Raw genomic sequence first — 20,180 nt, 5'->3', positions numbered from 1 at the left:
CATCTAAACAACATGACTTACGTTCCATCTAAACAACATGACTTACGTTCCATCTAAACAAACAACATGGCTTACGTTCCATCTAAACAACATGGCTTACGTTCCATCTAAACAAACAACATGGCTTACATTCCATCTAAACAACATGACTTACGTTCCATCTAAACAAACAACATGGCTTATGTTCCAACTAACCAACATGACTTACGTTCCATCTAAACAACATGACTTACGTTCCATCTAAACAACATGGCTTACGTTCCATCTAAACAAAAAACATGGCTTACGTTCCATCTAAACAAACAACATGGCTGACGTTCCATCTAAACAAACAACATGGCTTACGTTCCAGCTAAACAAGATGGCTTATGTTCCATCTAAACAACATGGCTTACGTTCCATCTAAACAAAAAACATGGCTGACGTTCCATCTAAACAAACAACATGGCTGAAGTTCCATCTAAACAAACAACATGGCTGAAGTTCCATCTAAACAAACAACATGGCTTACGTTCCATCTAAACAAACAACATGGCTGAAGTTCCATCTAAACAAACAACATGGCTTACGTTCCATCTAAACAACATGACTTACGTTCCATCTAAACAAACAACATGGCTGAAGTTCCATCTAAACAAACAACATGGCTGAAGTTCCATCTAAACAACATGACTTACGTTCCATCTAAACAAACAACATGGCTTATGTTCCAGCTAAACAAGATGGCTTATGTTCCATCTAAACAACATGGCTGAAGTTCCATCTAAACAAACAACATGGCTTACGTTCAATCTAAACAAACAACATGGCTTACGTTCCATCTAAACAACATGGCTTACGTTCCATCTAAACAACATGGCTTACGTTCCATCTAAACAACATGACTTACGTTCCATCTAAACAAACAACATGGCTGACGTTCCATCTAAACAAACAACATGGCTGAAGTTCCATCTAAACAACATGACTTACGTTCCATCTAAACAAACAACATGGCTGAAGTTCCATCTAAACAAACAACATGGCTTACATTCCACCTAAACAACATGGCTTACGTTCCATCTAAACAACATGACTTACGTTCCATCTAAACAACATGACTTACGTTCCATCTAAACAACATGACTTACGTTCCATCTAAACAACATGGCTTACGTTCCATCTAAACAAACAACATGGCTTACGTTCCATCTAAACAAACAACATGGCTGACGTTCCATCTAAACAAACAACATGGCTTACGTTCCAGCTAAACAAGATGGCTTATGTTCCATCTAAACAACATGGCTTACGTTCCATCTAAACAAAAAACATGGCTGACTTTCCATCTAAACAAACAACATGGCTGAAGTTCCATCTAAAAAAACAACATGGCTTACATTCCATCTAAACAAACAACATGGCTTACGTTCCATCTAAACAAACAACATGGCTGAAGTTCCATCTAAACAAACAACATGGCTTACGTTCCATCTAAACAACATGACTTACGTTCCATCTAAACAAACAACATGGCTGAAGTTCCATCTAAACAAACAACATGGCTGAAGTTCCATTTAAACAACATGACTTACGTTCCATCTAAACAAACAACATGGCTTATGTTCCAGCTAAACAAGATGGCTTATGTTCCATCTAAACAACATGGCTGAAGTTCCATCTAAACAAACAACATGGCTTACGTTCCATCTAAACAAACAACATGGCTTACGTTCCATCTAAACAACATGGCTTACGTTCCATCTAAACAACATGGCTTACGTTCCATCTAAACAACATGACTTACGTTCCATCTAAACAAACAACATGGCTGACGTTCCATCTAAACAAACAACATGGCTTACGTTCCATCTAAACAACATGACTTACGTTCCATCTAAACAAACAACATGGCTGAAGTTCCATCTAAACAAACAACATGGCTTACATTCCACCTAAACAACATGGCTTACGTTCCATCTAAACAACATGACTTACGTTCCATCTAAACAACATGACTTACGTTCCATCTAAACAAACAACATGGCTGACGTTCCATCTAAACAAACAACATGGCTGAAGTTCCATCTAAACAACATGACTTACGTTCCATCTAAACAAACAACATGGCTGACGTTCCATCTAAACAACATGACTTACGTTCCATCTAAACAACATGACTTACGTTCCATCTAAACAACATGACTTACGTTCCATCTAAACAAACAACATGGCTTACGTTCCATCTAAACAACATGGCTTACGTTCCATCTAAACAAACAACATGGCTTACATTCCATCTAAACAACATGACTTACGTTCCATCTAAACAACATGACTTACGTTCCATCTAAACAAACAACATGGCTGACGTTCCATCTAAACAAACAACATGGCTGAAGTTCCATCTAAACAACATGACTTACGTTCCATCTAAACAAACAACATGGCTTATGTTCCATCTAAACAACATGACTTACGTTCCATCTAAACAAACAACATGGCTTACGTTCCATCTAAACAAACAACATGGCTTACGTTCCATCTAAACAACATGACTTACGTTCCATCTAAACAAACAACATGGCTGACGTTCCATCTAAACAACATGACTCACGTTCCATCTAAACAAACAACATGGCTGAAGTTCCATCTAAACAAACAACATGGCTTACGTTCCATCTAAACAAACAACATGGCTTACGTTCCATCTAAACAAACAACATGGCTTACGTTCCATCTAAACAAACAACATGGCTTACGTTCCATCTAAACAAACAACATGGCTGACGTTCCATCTAAACAAACAACATGGCCTACGTTCCATCTAAACAAACAACATGGCTGAAGTTCCATCTAAACAAACAACATGGCTGACGTTCCATCTAAACAACATGGCTTACGTTCCATCTAAACAAAAAACATGGCTGAAGTTCCATCTAAAAAAACAACATGACTTACGTTCCATCTAAACAAACAACATGGCTGAAGTTCCAGCTAAACAAGATGGCTTATGTTCCATCTAAACAACATGGCTTACGTTCCATCTAAACAAACAACATGGCTGACGTTCCATCTAAACAAACAACATGGCTTACGTTCCATCTAAACAAACAACATGGCTTACGTTCCATCTAAACAAACAACATGGCTGACGTTCCATCTAAACAAACAACATGGCTTACGTTCCAGCTAAACAAGATGGCTTATGTTCCATCTAAACAACATGGCTTAAGTTCCATCTAAACAAACAACATGGCTGACGTTCCATCTAAACAAACAACATGGCTGAAGTTCCATCTAAACAAACAACATGGCTGAAGTTCCATCTAAACAACATGGCTTACGTGCCATCTAAACAAACAACATGGCTTACGTTCCATATAAACAAACAACATGGCTGACGTTCCATCTAAACAAACAACATGGCTTACGTTCCAGCTAAACAAGATGGCTTATGTTCCATCTAAACAACATGGCTTACGTTCCATCTAAACAAACAACATGGCTTACGTTCCATGTAAACAAACAACATTGCTTACGTTCCATCTAAACAAACAACATGGCTGACGTTCCATCTAAACAAACAACATGGCTTACGTTCCATCTAAACAACATGGCTTACGTGCCATCTAAACAAACAACATGGCTTATGTTCCATCTAAACAACATGACTTACGTTCCATCTAAACAAACAACATGGCTTACGTTCCATCTAAACAAACAACATGGCTTACGTTCCATCTAAACAACATGGCTTACGTTCCATCTAAACAAACAACATTGCTTACGTTCCATCTAAACAAACAACATGGATGACGTTCCATCTAAACAAACAACATGGCTTACGTTCCATCTAAACAAACAACATGGATGACGTTCCATCTAAACAAACAAACAACATGGGATGAGGAAGCAGCTCCAGATTGTTATCTCCATCATCTCTCCCGGCTAACAGAGCAGGAGCTGAACGAGCCTTTTAACCAGATAATCTCTGAAACTCTGATGTGATCTGACTTCTGAACCAGCCAAACATTGATGAGAACTTTTCTCTCCATCTCTGATTAAACCTCTCCAGACTTCATGAGGAATGTTATTCCAGGTCTCTTATAGTGCAGCTGCTTTGTTTTACTCTTATTTTCTCTATCTTTAAAATGAACTGGTTGACCCCCATCTCCTGCAACTCCACAAGGTATCAGTGTGGGGATTCAGAGTTGTTTACGAAACAAGAAATTTTTATTTCATAGCCATTATTTCTGCATTTTAAGTAACACTTTTTGAGCAGATTTTACCTGTCAGAGTAGGAGCGCAGTATGGTGATGCCCAGGACAAAGTACATCATGACGGAAAAGAGGACCATGCTAAGACCCAGCAGAATGGCTCTGTCCTCTCCCGCCCGCAGAGCCGTCACCGTCTTCCTCCTGTCTAGGACCTCGTAGTCTCGGATCCTCTGGTAAATGGATCTGAAAAAGGGCAGCAGGAAGTCTTTTGACTTGTGTTTCACACACTCCCTCCATCTTCTGGGATCTACATGAAACACAAGCAAGAAGAAATAAAACCCTACTTGCGGTCACTTCTTCCATCCGGAGCTTTGCTTCCTGCCCACAGAAACATGGTCTCTGAGGAATGTGGTGATGGCAAACTGCCGCTGCTAATAGAAGAGCTGACCCACCTGCAAAACACACAGCGTTTGTATACGGATACCTGAAAGAGAAGAGTCTTGTCTTCATCTTGTCTCATTTTCACAGAGATTACATGATGATGATAACGTGATAATCTAAGAGCATCTAAATGAACGGTAGTAGGGATACTGCATGGAGTCTCATTCCAATCAGATTAAACCTCATGGAGTCTCAATCTGATCAGATTAAACCTCATGGAGTCTCATTCCGATCAGATTAAACCTCATGGAGTCTCAATCTGATCAGATTAAACCTCATGGAGTCTCATTCCGATCAGATTAAACCTCATGGAGTCTCATTTCAATCAGATTAAACCACATGGAGTCTCAATCTGATCAGATTAAACCTCATGGAGTCTCATTCCGATCAGATTAAACCTCATGGAGTCTCATTTCAATCAGATTAAACATCTTGGAGTCACATTCTGATCAGATTAAACCACACGTAGTCACATTCTGATCAGATTAAACCTCATGGAGTCTCATTCTGATCAGATTAAACCTCATTGAGTCTCATTCTGATCAGATTAAACCTCATGGAGTCTCGTTTCAATCAGATTAATCGTCTTGGAGTCACATTCTGATCAGATAAAACCACACGTTGTCACATTCTGATCAGATTAAACCTCATGGAGTCTCATTCTGATCAGATTAAACCTCATTGAGTCTCATTCTGATCAGATTAAACCTCATTGAGTCTCATTCTGATCAGATTAAACCACACGTAGTCACATTCTGATCAGATTAAACCTCATGGAGTCTCATTCTGATCAGATTAAACCTCATTGAGTCTTATTCTGATCAGATTAAACCTCATGGAGTCTCGTTTCAATCAGATTAATCGTCTTGGAGTCACATTCTGATCAGATAAAACCACACGTTGTCACATTCTAATCAGATTAAACCTCATGGAGTCTCATTTCAATCAGATTAAACGTCTTGGAGTCACATTCTGATCAGATTAAACCTCATGGAGTCTCATTTCAATCAGATTAAAAGTCTTGGAGTCACATTCTGATCAGATTAGACCACTCGTTGTCACATTCTAATCAGATTAAACTTTATGGAGTCACATTCTGATCAGATTAAACCTTATGGAGTCTCATTCCAATCAGATTAAACCTCATGGAGTCACATTCTGATCAGATTAAACCTCATGGAGTCTAACTTCAATCAGATTAAACCATTTGTGGACAAAAAAATCCTCTTTTTCTTATTCTTTTTAAAAAAAAATTTATTATTTTTTTAAATAAAAATCCTTATAAAAATCTTTGTAGATTCATAACTTTTTCAACTTTTTGCTCAAATTAAATCAACAACACAAAGTTTTAGCAACACAACATATAATGTGTCTCAAACCAGATCTGTTTCTGCAGTTCTGTGAAGAGGTTTTCTTTTCTGACTGACATTTTCAGCACTTTGTCAAGATAAAAAAAACAACTAACAAAACAAGCTTGGTTTTTATTTGCATGTTACCCTTCAGGCTTTACATACTAGTTTAATTCTGAAACAACTGATGTTGATGCTCTAAGGATCATCTTAATTCAAGATGCGTTTCTATGATCTTTGTGTCAGAGTCTGAACCATGGTGTTAAACTGGTTTTAAAGATCCTGATCCCTGTGGGATCCCAGCGAGATCAGGACAAAATGAAGCTCATCTTCTGTGTAAGTCCTCTCTAGCACCAACACCAAATATATTTCAGCTGACAGGCAGGCTGCAGGTAAACCGGAGAGGTGAAAGCAACCCTGGACATATTCTGCATGTTCATGTGTCAACACTGAGATGCCTCACCATGCCTTGTACTTATTTACAATCTGAGCTTAACAAGTCTTTCAGCAGCCATCAATACGAGTTCCTTCCTGCCCTGAAAGGTTCAGACGGTTCTGGCTTCGACACGCAGCCTGAAGGCTCAACATGCTTTTCCTTGTATGACACGCTTCAGTTTTAAATGTCAACCATCCCCTGATTCCCACAATATACCTCACTACACCTATTTTTACTGAATACACAATGTTAATGGTAGCATAATGAAATGATATATTAATTACTGAATAAATATCCACAAAAAAGTTTAAAAGACCCACCCGTGTTTCACTAATTTACAGCGACTGTGTTCTCTCACAGTTTTATTGTATGCAGAGTTGTATGTTATTAAATGACTGGAAGACATCATTTACAGAGTTTATGCCTGATTAATATTCATGATGCAGGAATATGTTCTATTGATCTAGTCCTACATAGGACTGGAGCTGGGGAGGGGGGCATGGTGGCAAAGTCCAATTCTGAAATCTGACTGGACACTGCAGGTGGCACGTCATGTCATGGACTGGTCAGTGTGGGAGGATCTTTCCAGACCTGCATGGATCACCAGTATCACCAGTACCACCAGTATCACTACACCAGTGTAAAGTAAATATTACTTTCCTGAATATTTCTGGTTGCCATTTGTCTGCACATTTCTGGAAGAGATTTTGTCTCGGTGCAGCTCTGACTACCAACGTCATGCCATGATGTTAGCATGATGTTAGCATGATGTTAGCCTGAAGCTACGCAGCTGCACTAATTTTAGATTAGGCTTAAGCTAATGTGGCAAAACTGGGTCATATTAGGTTTTCAGTGAGTATATTTAGGGACGACACGTCAACTACCAGGCAGTAGACCAGACCAGATCCTCAGACTGCTGCATCTGGATCCGGTCTACCACCAGGCCGTAGACCAGACCACCGGGATCCGGTCCACCGTCAGGCCGTAGACCAGACCACCGGAATCCGGTCCACCGTCAGGCCGTAGACCAGACCACCGGGATCCGGTCCACCGTCAGGCCGTAGACCAGACCACCGGGATCCGGTCCACCGTCAGGCCGTAGATTAGACCACCGGGATCCGGTCCACCGTCAGGCCGTAGACCAGACCACCGGGATCCGGTCCACCGTCAGGCCGTAGACCAGACCACCGGGATCCGGTCCACCGTCAGGCCGTAGACCAGACCACCGGGATCCGGTCAACCGTCAGGCCGTAGACCAGACCACCGGGATCCGGTCCACCGTCAGGCCGTAGACCAGACCACCGGGATCCGGTCCACCGTCAGGCCGTAGACCAGACCACCGGGATCCGGTCCACCGTCAGGCCGTAGATTAGACCACCGGGATCCGGTCCACCGTCAGGCCGTAGACCAGACCACCGGGATCCGGTCCACCGTCAGGCCGTAGATTAGACCACCGGGATCCGGTCCACCGTCAGGCCGTAGATTAGACCACCGGGATCCGGTCCACCGTCAGGCCGTAGATTAGACCCAATCCCTGTGCATCTTATCTTTCTTTGATCTTTTTTATCTTGTTTCTGATCCAGATTGTTGATGTAAAGTTGTTTTATGTCTCTCTCATGTGACGTCAGTCGTCACAGCAGTGTTAAGAGAGGAACACACTCCTTTATGTCCTTCATGACCACACACACCTCAGTTTGTGTCAAACTTAGTCACATTGTTTCCTTTCATGAACTGCTGTTTGCTTCAGACTGAGGTTGAACTGACAGCCTATCAGAGGGCTTGCAGTCTTGTTTTAATGTGGAAAAACTTTTAACCTAAAATAAATGTGGTGTTGACATGATGCGTGTGTCTGTGTGTGTGTTCTCTCAGAACGTGTGTTGGTTTGATGAATGAATGACAAGTGTGTCAGTGCATCCATACAAAGATGTGTGTCTTGGTGTTATATTTGTCTAAAGACGCTGATCTTTTGAACTAATGGAAAAACTGCAGCGACACACTCATGGGTGGCATGCGGGCGTGCTGTCTGCAGCACATTGCTGTAATTCCTTTGCAGTTTAGCATCTGCAGCACAAATGAACACACTCCCTCATAAATGTTGACATTGTGAAGGTCAATTAAACTCTGCAGCCAGGGAGAAACGTGACTTTGCCCAGTGCTGCTTTAATAAATAATAATCCTGTACAGCAATGTTTTTAACCTGTCTTGATCAAGCAAATGCAGCCATGTCCCCTCCAAGGATCGTAGGCGGACTAAGAGGGCCAAGTCCTGGGCCACCAGCAGCCTTTACAGAGAACTGAGTCCACCAAAACAGCTCCTAGATACAGCTGCCTGTAAGGACCACAATACAGAAATGTAAAAGTTGCAGCATCAGTGTGCATGCAAACATGTTGGGACTGTGTAAAATAACAACACAATGCACTGATTTCCAAATCTCATCAACTGGCCTTTTCTTCCCAGTAGAAGATAAACAACATATCAGATGAGGCTGCTCTTTCCCATCTGGTGGAAAACATGAGCTGACTGTCAGTCGGATGCTGCATCTGCGTCCTGCTGTGATCGTTGTTTGTTTTGGTCACAGTTTAGACCAAAAATGTTTTTTTTGTTGCTCTATGATCAGGTTTTCAGCACCTCACATGAACGAAATGAGAAATGGTGCTTTGAACAAAAAAGTCTGTGAAATGACTGTCGAATAGAAGATGGAGAAAATTTTTACTGCTTTCCTGCTTGGAGGAAGAGAGAAGGTTGGCAAATCCCAAACCTAACAGTAAGAATAATAATACACCTGTAAGCAAAATGTCTAGACGTGTGTAATATCTCAATAATACTCTATGTAACTCATCTTATTTGAACAATAGGGCCATTCAAAAATGCTGATATTTGACTGTTTTGCTAGCTCACTTTCTATATGTTACCATTTAAGAAATAAATTAACCGATCCACTACGCTGCATGTTTTCATAGCGGACGCTGTTGCTGCAAGTGTCGATAAAGGCAAAGCTTTCCAGGTCACACGATCACATGAGAGACGGATTCGTCACTGCAGAGTTAGAAAGTCTGGTTTCTGAAGAGGGCAGACCCCGCAGAGCCCCAACACATGAAAAGCCCAGAAATGATCTATTATTACTCACATTAGGCCGACGTTTGGCTGAAAAGTTACACCCTACCCGTTTAAAGGCAGGGTAGGAGATCCTGGAAAAAACTGTGCAAGCAAGCTAGCTTGTATCCATCCATCCATTCTCCACTGCTTATCCGGGGTCGGGTCGCGGGGGCAGCAGCCTAAGCAGGGAAGCCCAGACTTCCCTCTCCCCAGCCACATTTGCCAACTCTGCGGGGGGATCCCGAGGCGTTCCCAGGCCAGCCGAGAGATATAATCCCTCCAGCGTGTCCTGGGTCTTCCCCGGGGTCTCCTCCAAGAGGGACGTGCCTGGAACACCTCACCAGGGAGGTCCAGGAGGCATCCTGACCAGATGCCAGAGCCACCTCAACTGGTTCCTCTCGATGCGGAGGAGCAGCGGCTCTACTCTGATCTCCTCCTGGATGACCGAGCTCCTCACCCTATCTCTAAGGGAGAGCCCGGCCACCCTGCGGAGGACACTCATTTCAGCTGCCTGTATACGAGATCTCCTTCTTTCGGTCACGACCCACAGCTCATGACCATAGGTGAGGGTAGGAACGTAGATCGACTGGTAAATCGAGAGCTTCGCCTTCTGGCTCAGCTCCTTCTTCACCACGACAGACCGGCGCAGAGTCCGCATTACTGCAGACGCCGCACCGATCCGTCTGTCGATCTCGCGCTCCATCCTTCCCTCACTCGTGAACAAGACCCCGAGATATTTAAACTCCTCCACTTGAGGCAGGACCTGACTCCCGACCTGAAGAGGGCAATCCACCCTATTCCGGCTGAGGACCATGGTCTCAGATTTGGAGGTGCTGATTCTCATCCCAGCCGCTTCACACTCGGCCGCGAATCGCTCAAGCGAGAGCTGGAGATCACGACCAGATGAAGCCAACAGGACCACGTCATCCACAAAAAGCAGAGACCCAATCCTGAGGCCACCAAGCCGGATCCCCTCAACACAAGCTCAGGCTCCTTCCCCACCAGAGAGGTGATGTTCCACGTCCCTAGAGCCAGCTTCTGCAGCCGGGGATCGGACCGCCAGGGTCCCCACCTTTTGCTGCCGCCCAGCTCACATTGCACCCGACCCCTACGGCTCCTCCTGCAGATGGAGCCCACGGGAGGTGGGGCCCATGTAACCCTTTCGGGCTGAGCCCGACCGGGCCCCATGGGCGAAGGCCCGGCCACCGGACGCTCACTCTCATACCCCACCCCCAGGCCTGGTTTCAGAGGGGGGGTCCCAATAACCCGCGCCACCAAATCGGTTCCCCTCAACACCTCGGCTGCGCCTAGAAATTCTGTCCATATAAGTTATGAGCAGAATCGGTGATAAAGGGCAGCCTTGGCGGAGTCCAACCCTCACCGGAAACTAATCCGACTTACTACCGGCAATGCGGACCAAGCTCTGACACCTGTTGTACATGGACCAGACAGCTCGTACAAGGGGGTCCAGTACCCCATACTCCCGGAGTACCCCCCCACAGGAGCCCCCGGGGGACACGGTCGAATGCCTTCTCCGGGTCCACAAAGCACATGTAGACTGGTTGGGCAAACTCCCATGCCCCCTCCAGGACCCCAAAGAGGGTATAGAGCTGGTCCACTGTTCCGCGACCAGGACGAAAACCACACTGCTCCTCCTCAATCCGGGATTCGACAATCCGGTGGACCCTCCTCTCCAGGACCCCTGAATAGACCTTACCAGGGAGGCTGAGGAGTGTGATTCCCCTGTAATTGGAACACACCCTCCGGTCCCCCTTCTTAAAAAGGGGGACCACCACCCCAGTCTGCCAATCCAGCGGTACTGCCCCCGATGTCCACGCGATGCTGCAGAGGCGTGTCAGCCAGGACAGCCCCACAGCATCCAGAGCCTTAAGGAACTCCGGGCGGATCTCATCCACCCCTGGTGCCTTGCCGCCAAGGAGCTTTTTGACCACCTCAGCGACTTCAGCCCCAGAGATAGGAGAGTCCACCCCTGAGTCCCCCAGCTCTGCTTCCTCATGGGAAGACGTGTTGGTAGGATTGAGGAGGTCTTCGAAGTATTCCCTCCACCGACCCACAACGTCCCAAGTTGAGGTCAGCAGCTCCCCACCTCCACTGTACACAGTATTGATGGAGCACTGCTTCCCCCTCCTGAGCCGCCGGATGGTGGACCAGAATCTCCTCGAAGCCGTCCGGAAGTCTTTCTCCATGGCCTCGCCGAACTCCTCCCATGCCCGAGTTTTTGTTTTACACTGGAGTTGTATGACTTCAGCAGAGTTAATTTCTTCAGGAGGGAAGAAACATGAAGAGGTTGTTGCTGTAGCTGGATGTTACAGCCAGATATGTAGACGGGCTGTTGTGTTGTATTTGTACGTATGTGGTAACGTATTTATGTGTTAGGTATGTAAACCAGTCTGCAGCATAGAGACCAGCCAGGAGAAGAAAACAGAACAGGCTGGACTGGGCAAACATCCTCACCAAGATGAAATGAGCAACACAGAAATTCTGTGTCAGGTTTATTTCCATGAGTTACTTCATTCTAGACTGAATGTTTGAAAGCACAAAACTAAGAAAAAGTCTGGATTGTAAAGTCCGTCTTAAAGCATCTGGTTGTCAACACCAATCACCATAGCTGAGCGAAATATTGACAGAAATATACGTCAGTTTGTTTAAATGGACATGCAGCCACATACTGGGTCTCTAAACGTAATCAGGCCATGATGTCAATATTTACTCCTCCTGTGTGCGTACGTCAGCTGGTTGGTTGATGACCAACCTCTTTGTTGCAGCTTAGTGACCATTTCAGTCCAGTGAAATCTACACCGTGATAAGACGGTCAGTGGTCCTGACCGTCCCAGATGACCTTCACGCTCAAGGTTTCTCACAACAGATAAAAATTCATTCTTGTTCATTTCATTATACATTGTTAAGGGGGAGTGGAAACCTGGCTGCCCATGGTTCCCTGATTAATCTAGAGATAGAAGTAAACAAGTCCACGTCATGCATTAGACGGTTATAATGCACGACGCAGAGTCTAGAACACCACAGCAGATTAAATGCCTCTACACTTGTTTGGTTTATTAAAATGACCTAAAAAAAATATGTGACAATTATGTTAAATGTTTAAGCTCTCTGATTGGTGGAAAGTCTGACAGGAAGCGTCTTCATCATCATGTCCAGGTGGAAATAGAGGTCTCTTAGCAACATGATGAAGATGTGATAAATAATGGTGGATTTACCATCTAGAGTCTCTGAATAAACACTACATGTTGTGTCTGGATTGTAAACCTCCTGGACGGATAGAAACGCTGGAAAACCTCCGTAGACCAGCTGGAGGGTCACATGACCATCACAGTTCCACATTGAGAACTGGTGGTGGAACCGATAGTGACCCTGAAGATCTAGTGGGTTTTTAAGAGTTAATGTCAGTGAAAATTGTGAATATAATAAAGATAATTATAAATGGGGAACATACACGTTTAAAAAAAAAATATTTTTTTTTTAAAATGCAATCATCATTTTCTGCCCTTTCCTGCTTCTCTTGACAACTTTGCCAGGTTAGTTTACATGACTCCTCTTTTTCTCCTAATTTTTTATTTATCTGTTTTCTGTCTGGGTCATTAGCTTTATGGGTTTCCTGTAAATTATATTTGTTCTTTATTGCATTTTATTTATGTTTTAAGATCTGATATCCTTTATATTTTAAAACTGAAGACCTGTTGTTTTCTAATTTGCCTGAAAGATTTATGAGATCTAAACATAATTGTGTTTTTTCATTCCATCAGTCATTTTCATTGGGATTGATCGCCTGCTTTGAAAATCACAATCTAACTGCAATGTAATATACACATATACTGTATTTTAACAGGGAAAAAAATCCTGTTATTCTGTCATCCTGCAGGCTCGTTTAGACCCTCATGGTTTCGACCTCTAGACTGCATGTTTGACACTCCTGTTTTAAAGCATAAAAGCAGGATACCAGATCTCTGTTGTGTGGACCATAAATAACCAGTTTGGAGACAGAAGCCAGCTCAGAGGCCTGGTCGTGTCAACACTCCAGCTACAGCCTGTGCTGCATGACAGGCCTGGACGAGGCAACAGCAGGAGTTGAGCATTGTACAGTTTTCACATAGTGGTAGCAGCTCTCATCATCAGGTAGGTATGAGGTCAGGACATCGACCACAGCTGTCTATTTGGTAGCAGCAGGTGTCTGTCTAACTGTGTAACTGTACAAATACACCATGCCCACACTGCTACTCATGTTAAAATAAACAGAAGATACATTACTTACTAAAGTCACTAAACACACAGTTTCTTCATGTAAGGGTAGAAAATCAAAGCTATGATTTGACAGGAATCTGAGGATAAAAGAAACTCACCTTGTTTCTGACGAGGGTGTTGAACAAAGATCTAGTGTGAAACTGTGGGAGCAGTTGTCCCCTGACATGGCACCATCCACCCCACAGCAACTCCTCCCTTCAGCATGTTATCGTTTACCTTCACCCAAACTTCCCCTGCTCTGTAAAGCTCTCAGTGCGTCCGAAGCCGTCCCAGTAGACACAAGTAAACATGCTCACCCCTCCTCTAAAAGCTCACAACATAATCTGTTCCCAGATCCGTCTGAGCAGGAGCTGATCAATCCTCATGTGGATCCATGAGATGAGCCCAGCCTGCCTTCTGACTGCTCTTCTGTCCCAAGCTGTCTGGCCGAGTTCCACCTCATCTTTCAGTGGGAATGTGGGACTGGCTGCTTGTGTGGGAGTAGCTGTGGTTGGGCGGGGAGGAAATAAACATGTCTGAGATAAGAACGCTCTTCTGGCATTGTGTCTCTGCACTGTCAACGTTTTACACAAGTTGAGCGACATAAATCTGCACAGACTTTATTTTCTAAACTAAGTTCCTGCGTGAATCTGGAGGAACTTCCTTCAGCCAGATGTTCTGGTCCAGTCGCACCTCTCAGCGGAAACAACTCGTGTTGTTCAGCTGAAAATATCCAAGACAAGTTAAACACACACACACACACACACACACATCAATGCAACATGCATGTTTAGACGGTAATCAATATGTCTCTCTTGTGATAAACGGGACAAGAAAATGACAGTTATATGTTTGTAGAATATTTATGTTCCATAAATCTTTACAGAGTAAATATTAAAAAAGTGAAAAGTATCAGTGTAAATGTCAATAAAGGCGTCTGCTGTATGTGGAAAAATTTAGCCCTTTAATGACAGGATTGGTGGCCGGTGTCCCTGCGATGGACTGGCGAGCTGTCCAGGGTGTACCCTGCCTGTCGCCCAAAGCCAGCTGGGATAGGCTCCAGCTTCCCCGCCACCCTGAATTGGATTAAGCGGTTCAGAAAATGAATGAATGAATGAATGACATGATTGTACAAGTATTTTTTTATTTATCATTTTATTTAATCCTATTTATTTACCCATAAAGACCCGACAAATTGAAAAAATGATCAGATGAGTAAAATCTTTTGAATATGAGGTTTTTATTTGTCCCTTTAAAGCTGCTCTATGCTGCTATGTCTAGTTTTCTGAGCTTTTTTACAGTGTTAAATACTCAGACATGTGAACGGCACCGTGTGTTATCACCTAAACGCATGTTGGAGTTGACAGCACTCTCTACGTTTGGTTTCCATGGCAACAGAAACTTGTAGTTTTACAGTTTTTCTACTTTGGAATTTTTAGTGACGTCCTGAGGGAGGGACTCAGTGATTGGTCATCTTCTCTAGGTTGTGCACGTTCATGAGTAGAAAGCCACGCCCATCTTCACTGCTCAGTATAAGTTCTCCAGCAGTTGACCAATCAGGTGCAGCCGCTGGCAGGAGGCGGAGCTTTCTCTGTTAGCGTGTTTCTGGCAGAGGCTGATCTGAGAGGATCAATATAACATGACTGAAGGGGTTTGTGGAAAATGCTGGAATATTTCTTGCCTTTCTGGACTTGCATATTAAATTAAATCAGACTGAAATGTGAATCATGGAGACACTTTAAAGACACGCTACAGAACTTTTACCTGTTAGCTCTCTCCAGCCAGCAGAAGACCATTTTACGATGACTCTTGTTTTGTCTCTTTTAATTTTTTAAACTTCTCGAGTTTCTTTACTAAATCAGAGACGTTGCGTGTTCAAAACAGCCAGTTCCTTATTTTACTGTGAAGCAAAACTGTGCTGCAATGTCACGCAGCGTCCCGGATGTAAAAGTTGTCACTGTGTCGTCGAACAAGTCCGAGGTGCAGACTTTTCAGGTCAGAAAGTTACATAATGCATCTTGAACAAATGAAAATTGAAAAAGTACCAAATTTTTAGGGATATTTACCATTTATTACCATGAGATGTGCCAAATGTTTTACAGTGTAATCCTCTGCTTTCTGGTGTACATTAAGGGGGAGAAGGCAAAAGTCATTTTGTCTTCCACAGGATTTTTAAGCAAAGTTTGGACCATAAAATGATGTCAAATGTCTCAGAAACTGTATGTCTTACTATGTCACGCTGGGACTTTGTGGGTTAACCAGGTGATGCCTCCGTGTCCTGGCCGAGACAGCAGCTGAGTTAAACACTAAGTTTTATAAACAAAAACCAACTAAAATCACATGTAGCTTCTAGCAGATTATTCAGCAAGTGGTCATGAAGTTTTCTCCTGTTTGGAGGATTGTTTCCTGGCATAAGGAGCAGCAGACATGGGAAGCTCATTCCACCTCAGTTTGCAGGATTGAAAATGATAAAAGATCCTGTAAATGAAACTATGAAGTCATGACGTGTTCGGGTTGAGAGGTGGGAGGAGACAACAACAGCTCTGAGACCATGGCGACGTCCCAGCATTCATATGCTGAAGGTTTCTGTATGAAATCTGGTGACTTACCTACAATGAAATAAAAAGCAAAACAAATGAGTTTTGTTTTCACCTGTTGGTCAAAGTTTCAGGTCGAACAAGTGGGTTTAGAAAGGATTTTCATCTGTCTGGAAAAAATTACCAAACTTTTTATATATCCAGCAAGAATACATCAATGATTTATGTTATTGTAAATCCACTCATGTTTCAGGCGGCCATGTTTGTAGTTCTACAAGTCCTACATGTAGTTCCAGGATTGTCTGGTATGGACTAAACAGGGATAATGTAGAAGCTACAAATCCATGCAGAACTCTGGGAAGCGTAAAGGGGCAGCAGCATGTGTTGGTGGGTTTTGAAGAAGCTTGATGATGACCCCATGATGTCTTTTCTTGACTTGCCTTATTGTGTTTTGTCAAAACAAAACTTCCAACAGTTTTCACGGCGCCGAATCTTCCGCTGTGCACGCACGTGCAACCATCCATATCGGAACAGCTACTGGTGCCCGCACGGCCATACCTCATTACATCGGACGTCAGTGTCCAGAAATACGAGAAACACTGTTGTTTATGTACCAGGCCTGTAAACAGAGCTGTAACAGAAACATGCAAAAACACAGAGAAGACATGGAAGTTTTACGTGAAGAAGATGGTGAAGAACAGAGCTGAAAGACATTTCTGTAGATATTATAAAAGCAGTGAACAAAGCTCTGCAATCCTCCATTATTATATCTGTGGGTTTGCACATGCAGGTTGGGGTAGAGGCGGAGCCATGTCTCGTTCAGGAAAGATGTGCATGACTTGTAAACATGGCAACTAAACTGTAGAGATTTAGAGAACTGGTTTAGACTCAGAAAACATTAACCTCCTCATGGATGAAACATACAAACGGTTAAAGATACACTAAACGTGTCATCTGTGTCTGCGTGGACGTGAGATAAATCATTCACCTAAAGGACAGATCAGCAGTGACCAAGCCTTTTCTCATCTGCACATCCATCACGTCTGAAACACACACACACACTGTTTCCATGTTTCCACACATCTTCCTGCTACTATCTACCTGCTATCCTCACTGCAGCACCTCCACCTCAGCTGCATCCCAAACGTCTTCCTGGCTTTATTCCAGCCATAGAGGATCATTATTTTCCTGCTTTTCTCATCACTTGTTGATCTTTGGCTGCTCCTGATTGGACGTTACCGTCAGTTTAAGCTCTCTGATTGGTGGAAAGACAGGAAGTGTCTTCATCATCATGTCCAGGTGGAAATAGAGGTCTCTTAGCAACATGGTAGTGATGGTGATGAAGATGTGATAAATAATGGTGGATTTACCATCTAGAGTCTCTGAATAAACACTACATGTTGTGTCTGGATTGTAGACCTCCTGGACGGATAGAAACGCTGGATGATGGTGGAAGTGATCGACCCGGGTGCGATCTGGTCGAGTTTTAAGGGTTTTAAGCTTCCAGAGAAAAGCTTCATGTGTGAATTTAAATGAAAAGGTGATTATTGTCCTGACTGCAGGAAAACATGAAGATAAGAAGCCAATCCACTGCAGGGAAACTTGGTCCACACAGACAGTTGTTTTCTAGCTTTTCTTGCTGGTGTCAACAAGGTCAAGGACAGCATGTCTTTGATCTATTAAAGCCACAGAAGGATTGTCTGTAAACATATACACACAGATACTGTCCATAGCTGTCCCCTCCTGCGCCTTTAGACGGCTGCACAGACACACACCAACACATGCTTCCAGCAACCACCGCCGGGAGGCCAGGAAAGTCAGGTGACGTGGTGTGGGCACAGGTGCTGCAGCTCTGTCATGCTTGCATGCCTTCACAAGCAAACACTTACCAGAGTTTAGCCTAGTCCAGACTACCCAAACAACAACTACCTCCTCGTCCTCAGATGTCATGATTTATGACCTGCCCACCGTTGGGGACTTTTTTGTTTTTGTGGACACATATTCATGTCCTCACAACATGACAGACTCCAGGAGACACACACAAAGGGTGTGTTTCAGCAGTGATGTAATGCTTCTGTTTCTGGAAGGTTATTTGAATGGCATTTGTTAGTGAGTATGTAGCATGCAGTTGTCTATTCCTGACTGCCAGCTGAGCAGCGAGACTCACAACGCAGCTTTCCAAACGGCAACACTGCAGCCTTTAAACAAATCACAAGTTAACTATAAATCCGACTGGAATAAAAACTCCTTAAGAAGCTTCCTGGATGTGTTTCTCTACTCTTTTAATTAGATCACCAAACAATAGTAAAATAAAATCAATAATAAAACTGATCTATAACATGCTAGTTAAATTATTAAATGAAAATTATCAATAAAAAACAGATTGTTAAACTTACGGCCTAGGGGCCAAAACTGGTCCAGCCATCAGGAGGACTTTGGTGAATGTAAAATAACATAAACAGTGGTATTTTATTAAAGTAACTGTAATCTCTAATGTTCCCAGGGAAGGTTTAAGTATGAAACATTTTCATGGCAGAAGAACGACTTTTATATTGTGATAAGCAAGTAAACGGACAATTTCCCATGTTGTCAACATTGATTTGTCTTTTTCTTTTCTTTTTTTCTTATTTTCTGTTTTCTACAACCGCTGATCTTTTGATCGGGTCCCCCTTAAAAAGAAGTTTTGACGTCAACGTGCCACTATCATGTCTTGCAACCACCATGTCATGCAACCATCATGTCCTGCAACCATAGTGTCCTGCAACCATGATGTCCTGCAACCATCATGTCCTGCAACCATCATGTCCTGAAACCATAGTGTACTGCAACCATGATGTCCTGCAACCATCATGTCCTGCAACCATGATGTCCTGCAACCATGGTGTCCTGCAACCATGGTGTCCTGCAACCATCATGTCCTGCAACCATCGTGTCCTGCAACCATCATGTCCTGCAACCATAGTGTACTGCAACCATGATGTCCTGCAACCATCATGTCCTGCAACCATGATGTCCTGCAACCATGGTGTCCTGCAACCATCGTGTCCTGCAACCATGGTGTCCCGCAAACATGGTGTCCTGCAACCATGGTGTCCTGCAACCATCATGTCCTGCAACCATGGTGTCCTGACACCATGGTGTCCTGCATCAATAGTGTCCCGCAGCCATTGTGTCCCGCAACCTTTGTGTCCTGCAAACATGGTGTCCTGCAACCACCGTGACCTGCAGCCATGGTGTCCTGCAACCATGTTGTCCTGCAACCATCATGTCCTGCAACCATGGTGTCCTGCAACCATCATGTCCTGCAACCATGGTGTCCTGCAACCATCATGTCCTGCAACCATCAAGTCCTGCATCAATAGTGTACCGCAGCCATTGTGTCCCGCAACTATTGTGTCCCGCAACTATGGTGTCCCACAACCATGGTGTCCCACAACCATGGTGTCCCGCATCCATGGTGTCATGCAACCATCATGTCCTGCAAGCATGGTGTCCTGCAACAATCATGTCCCGCAACCATAGTGTCCTGCAACCATAATGTCCTGCAACCATGGTGTCCTGCAACCATCATGTCCTGCAACCATGGTGTCCTGCAACCATGGTGTCCTGCAGCCATGATGTCCTGCAACCATAGTGTCTGGCAACTATGGTGTCCTGTAACCATCATGTCCTGCAACCATGGTGTCCTGCAACCATCATGTCCTGCAACCATCATGTCCTGCAACCATGGTGTCCTGCAATCATGGTGTCCTGCAACCATGGTGTCCTGCATCCATGGTGTCCTGCAACCATTGTGTCCTGCAACCATGGTGTCCTGCAACCATGGTGTCCTGCAACCATCATGTCCTGCCACTATCATGTCTTT

General features: G+C 43.8%; 1 protein-coding gene across 3 annotated transcripts in view; it reads right to left on the bottom strand.

Moving 5' to 3' along the window:
• The window catches only part of s100p (S100 calcium binding protein P), an 86,912-nt gene extending 72,720 nt beyond the window's left edge, over positions 1-14,192 (bottom strand). Inside the window, exons 1-3 of one of the 3 annotated variants that reach the window (XM_079245219.1) lie at positions 13,898-14,192; positions 4,544-4,683; positions 4,272-4,442 (exon numbers count right to left, since the gene is read on the bottom strand). In XM_079245219.1, coding sequence (XP_079101345.1) covers positions 4,272-4,442; positions 4,544-4,593 — 221 coding nt within the window. In that variant the 5' untranslated portion in view covers positions 4,594-4,683; positions 13,898-14,192. Of the gene's footprint in view, positions 1-4,271; positions 4,443-4,543; positions 4,684-8,622; positions 8,708-13,897 lie in introns of those variants that run through there. The other 2 variants (XM_079245218.1, XM_079245220.1) reach the window with 2 other exon arrangements.
• Between the last annotated feature and the right edge of the window lie 5,988 nt (positions 14,193-20,180).

The sequence above is a fragment of the Telmatherina bonti genome (genome assembly GCF_933228915.1).
Source record: "Telmatherina bonti genome assembly, chromosome: 8".
Taxonomy (NCBI): domain Eukaryota; kingdom Metazoa; phylum Chordata; class Actinopteri; order Atheriniformes; family Telmatherinidae; genus Telmatherina; species Telmatherina bonti.
The sequence above is the reverse complement of the archived record's forward strand: the minus strand, read 5'-3'. Positions and strand labels throughout refer to the sequence as shown.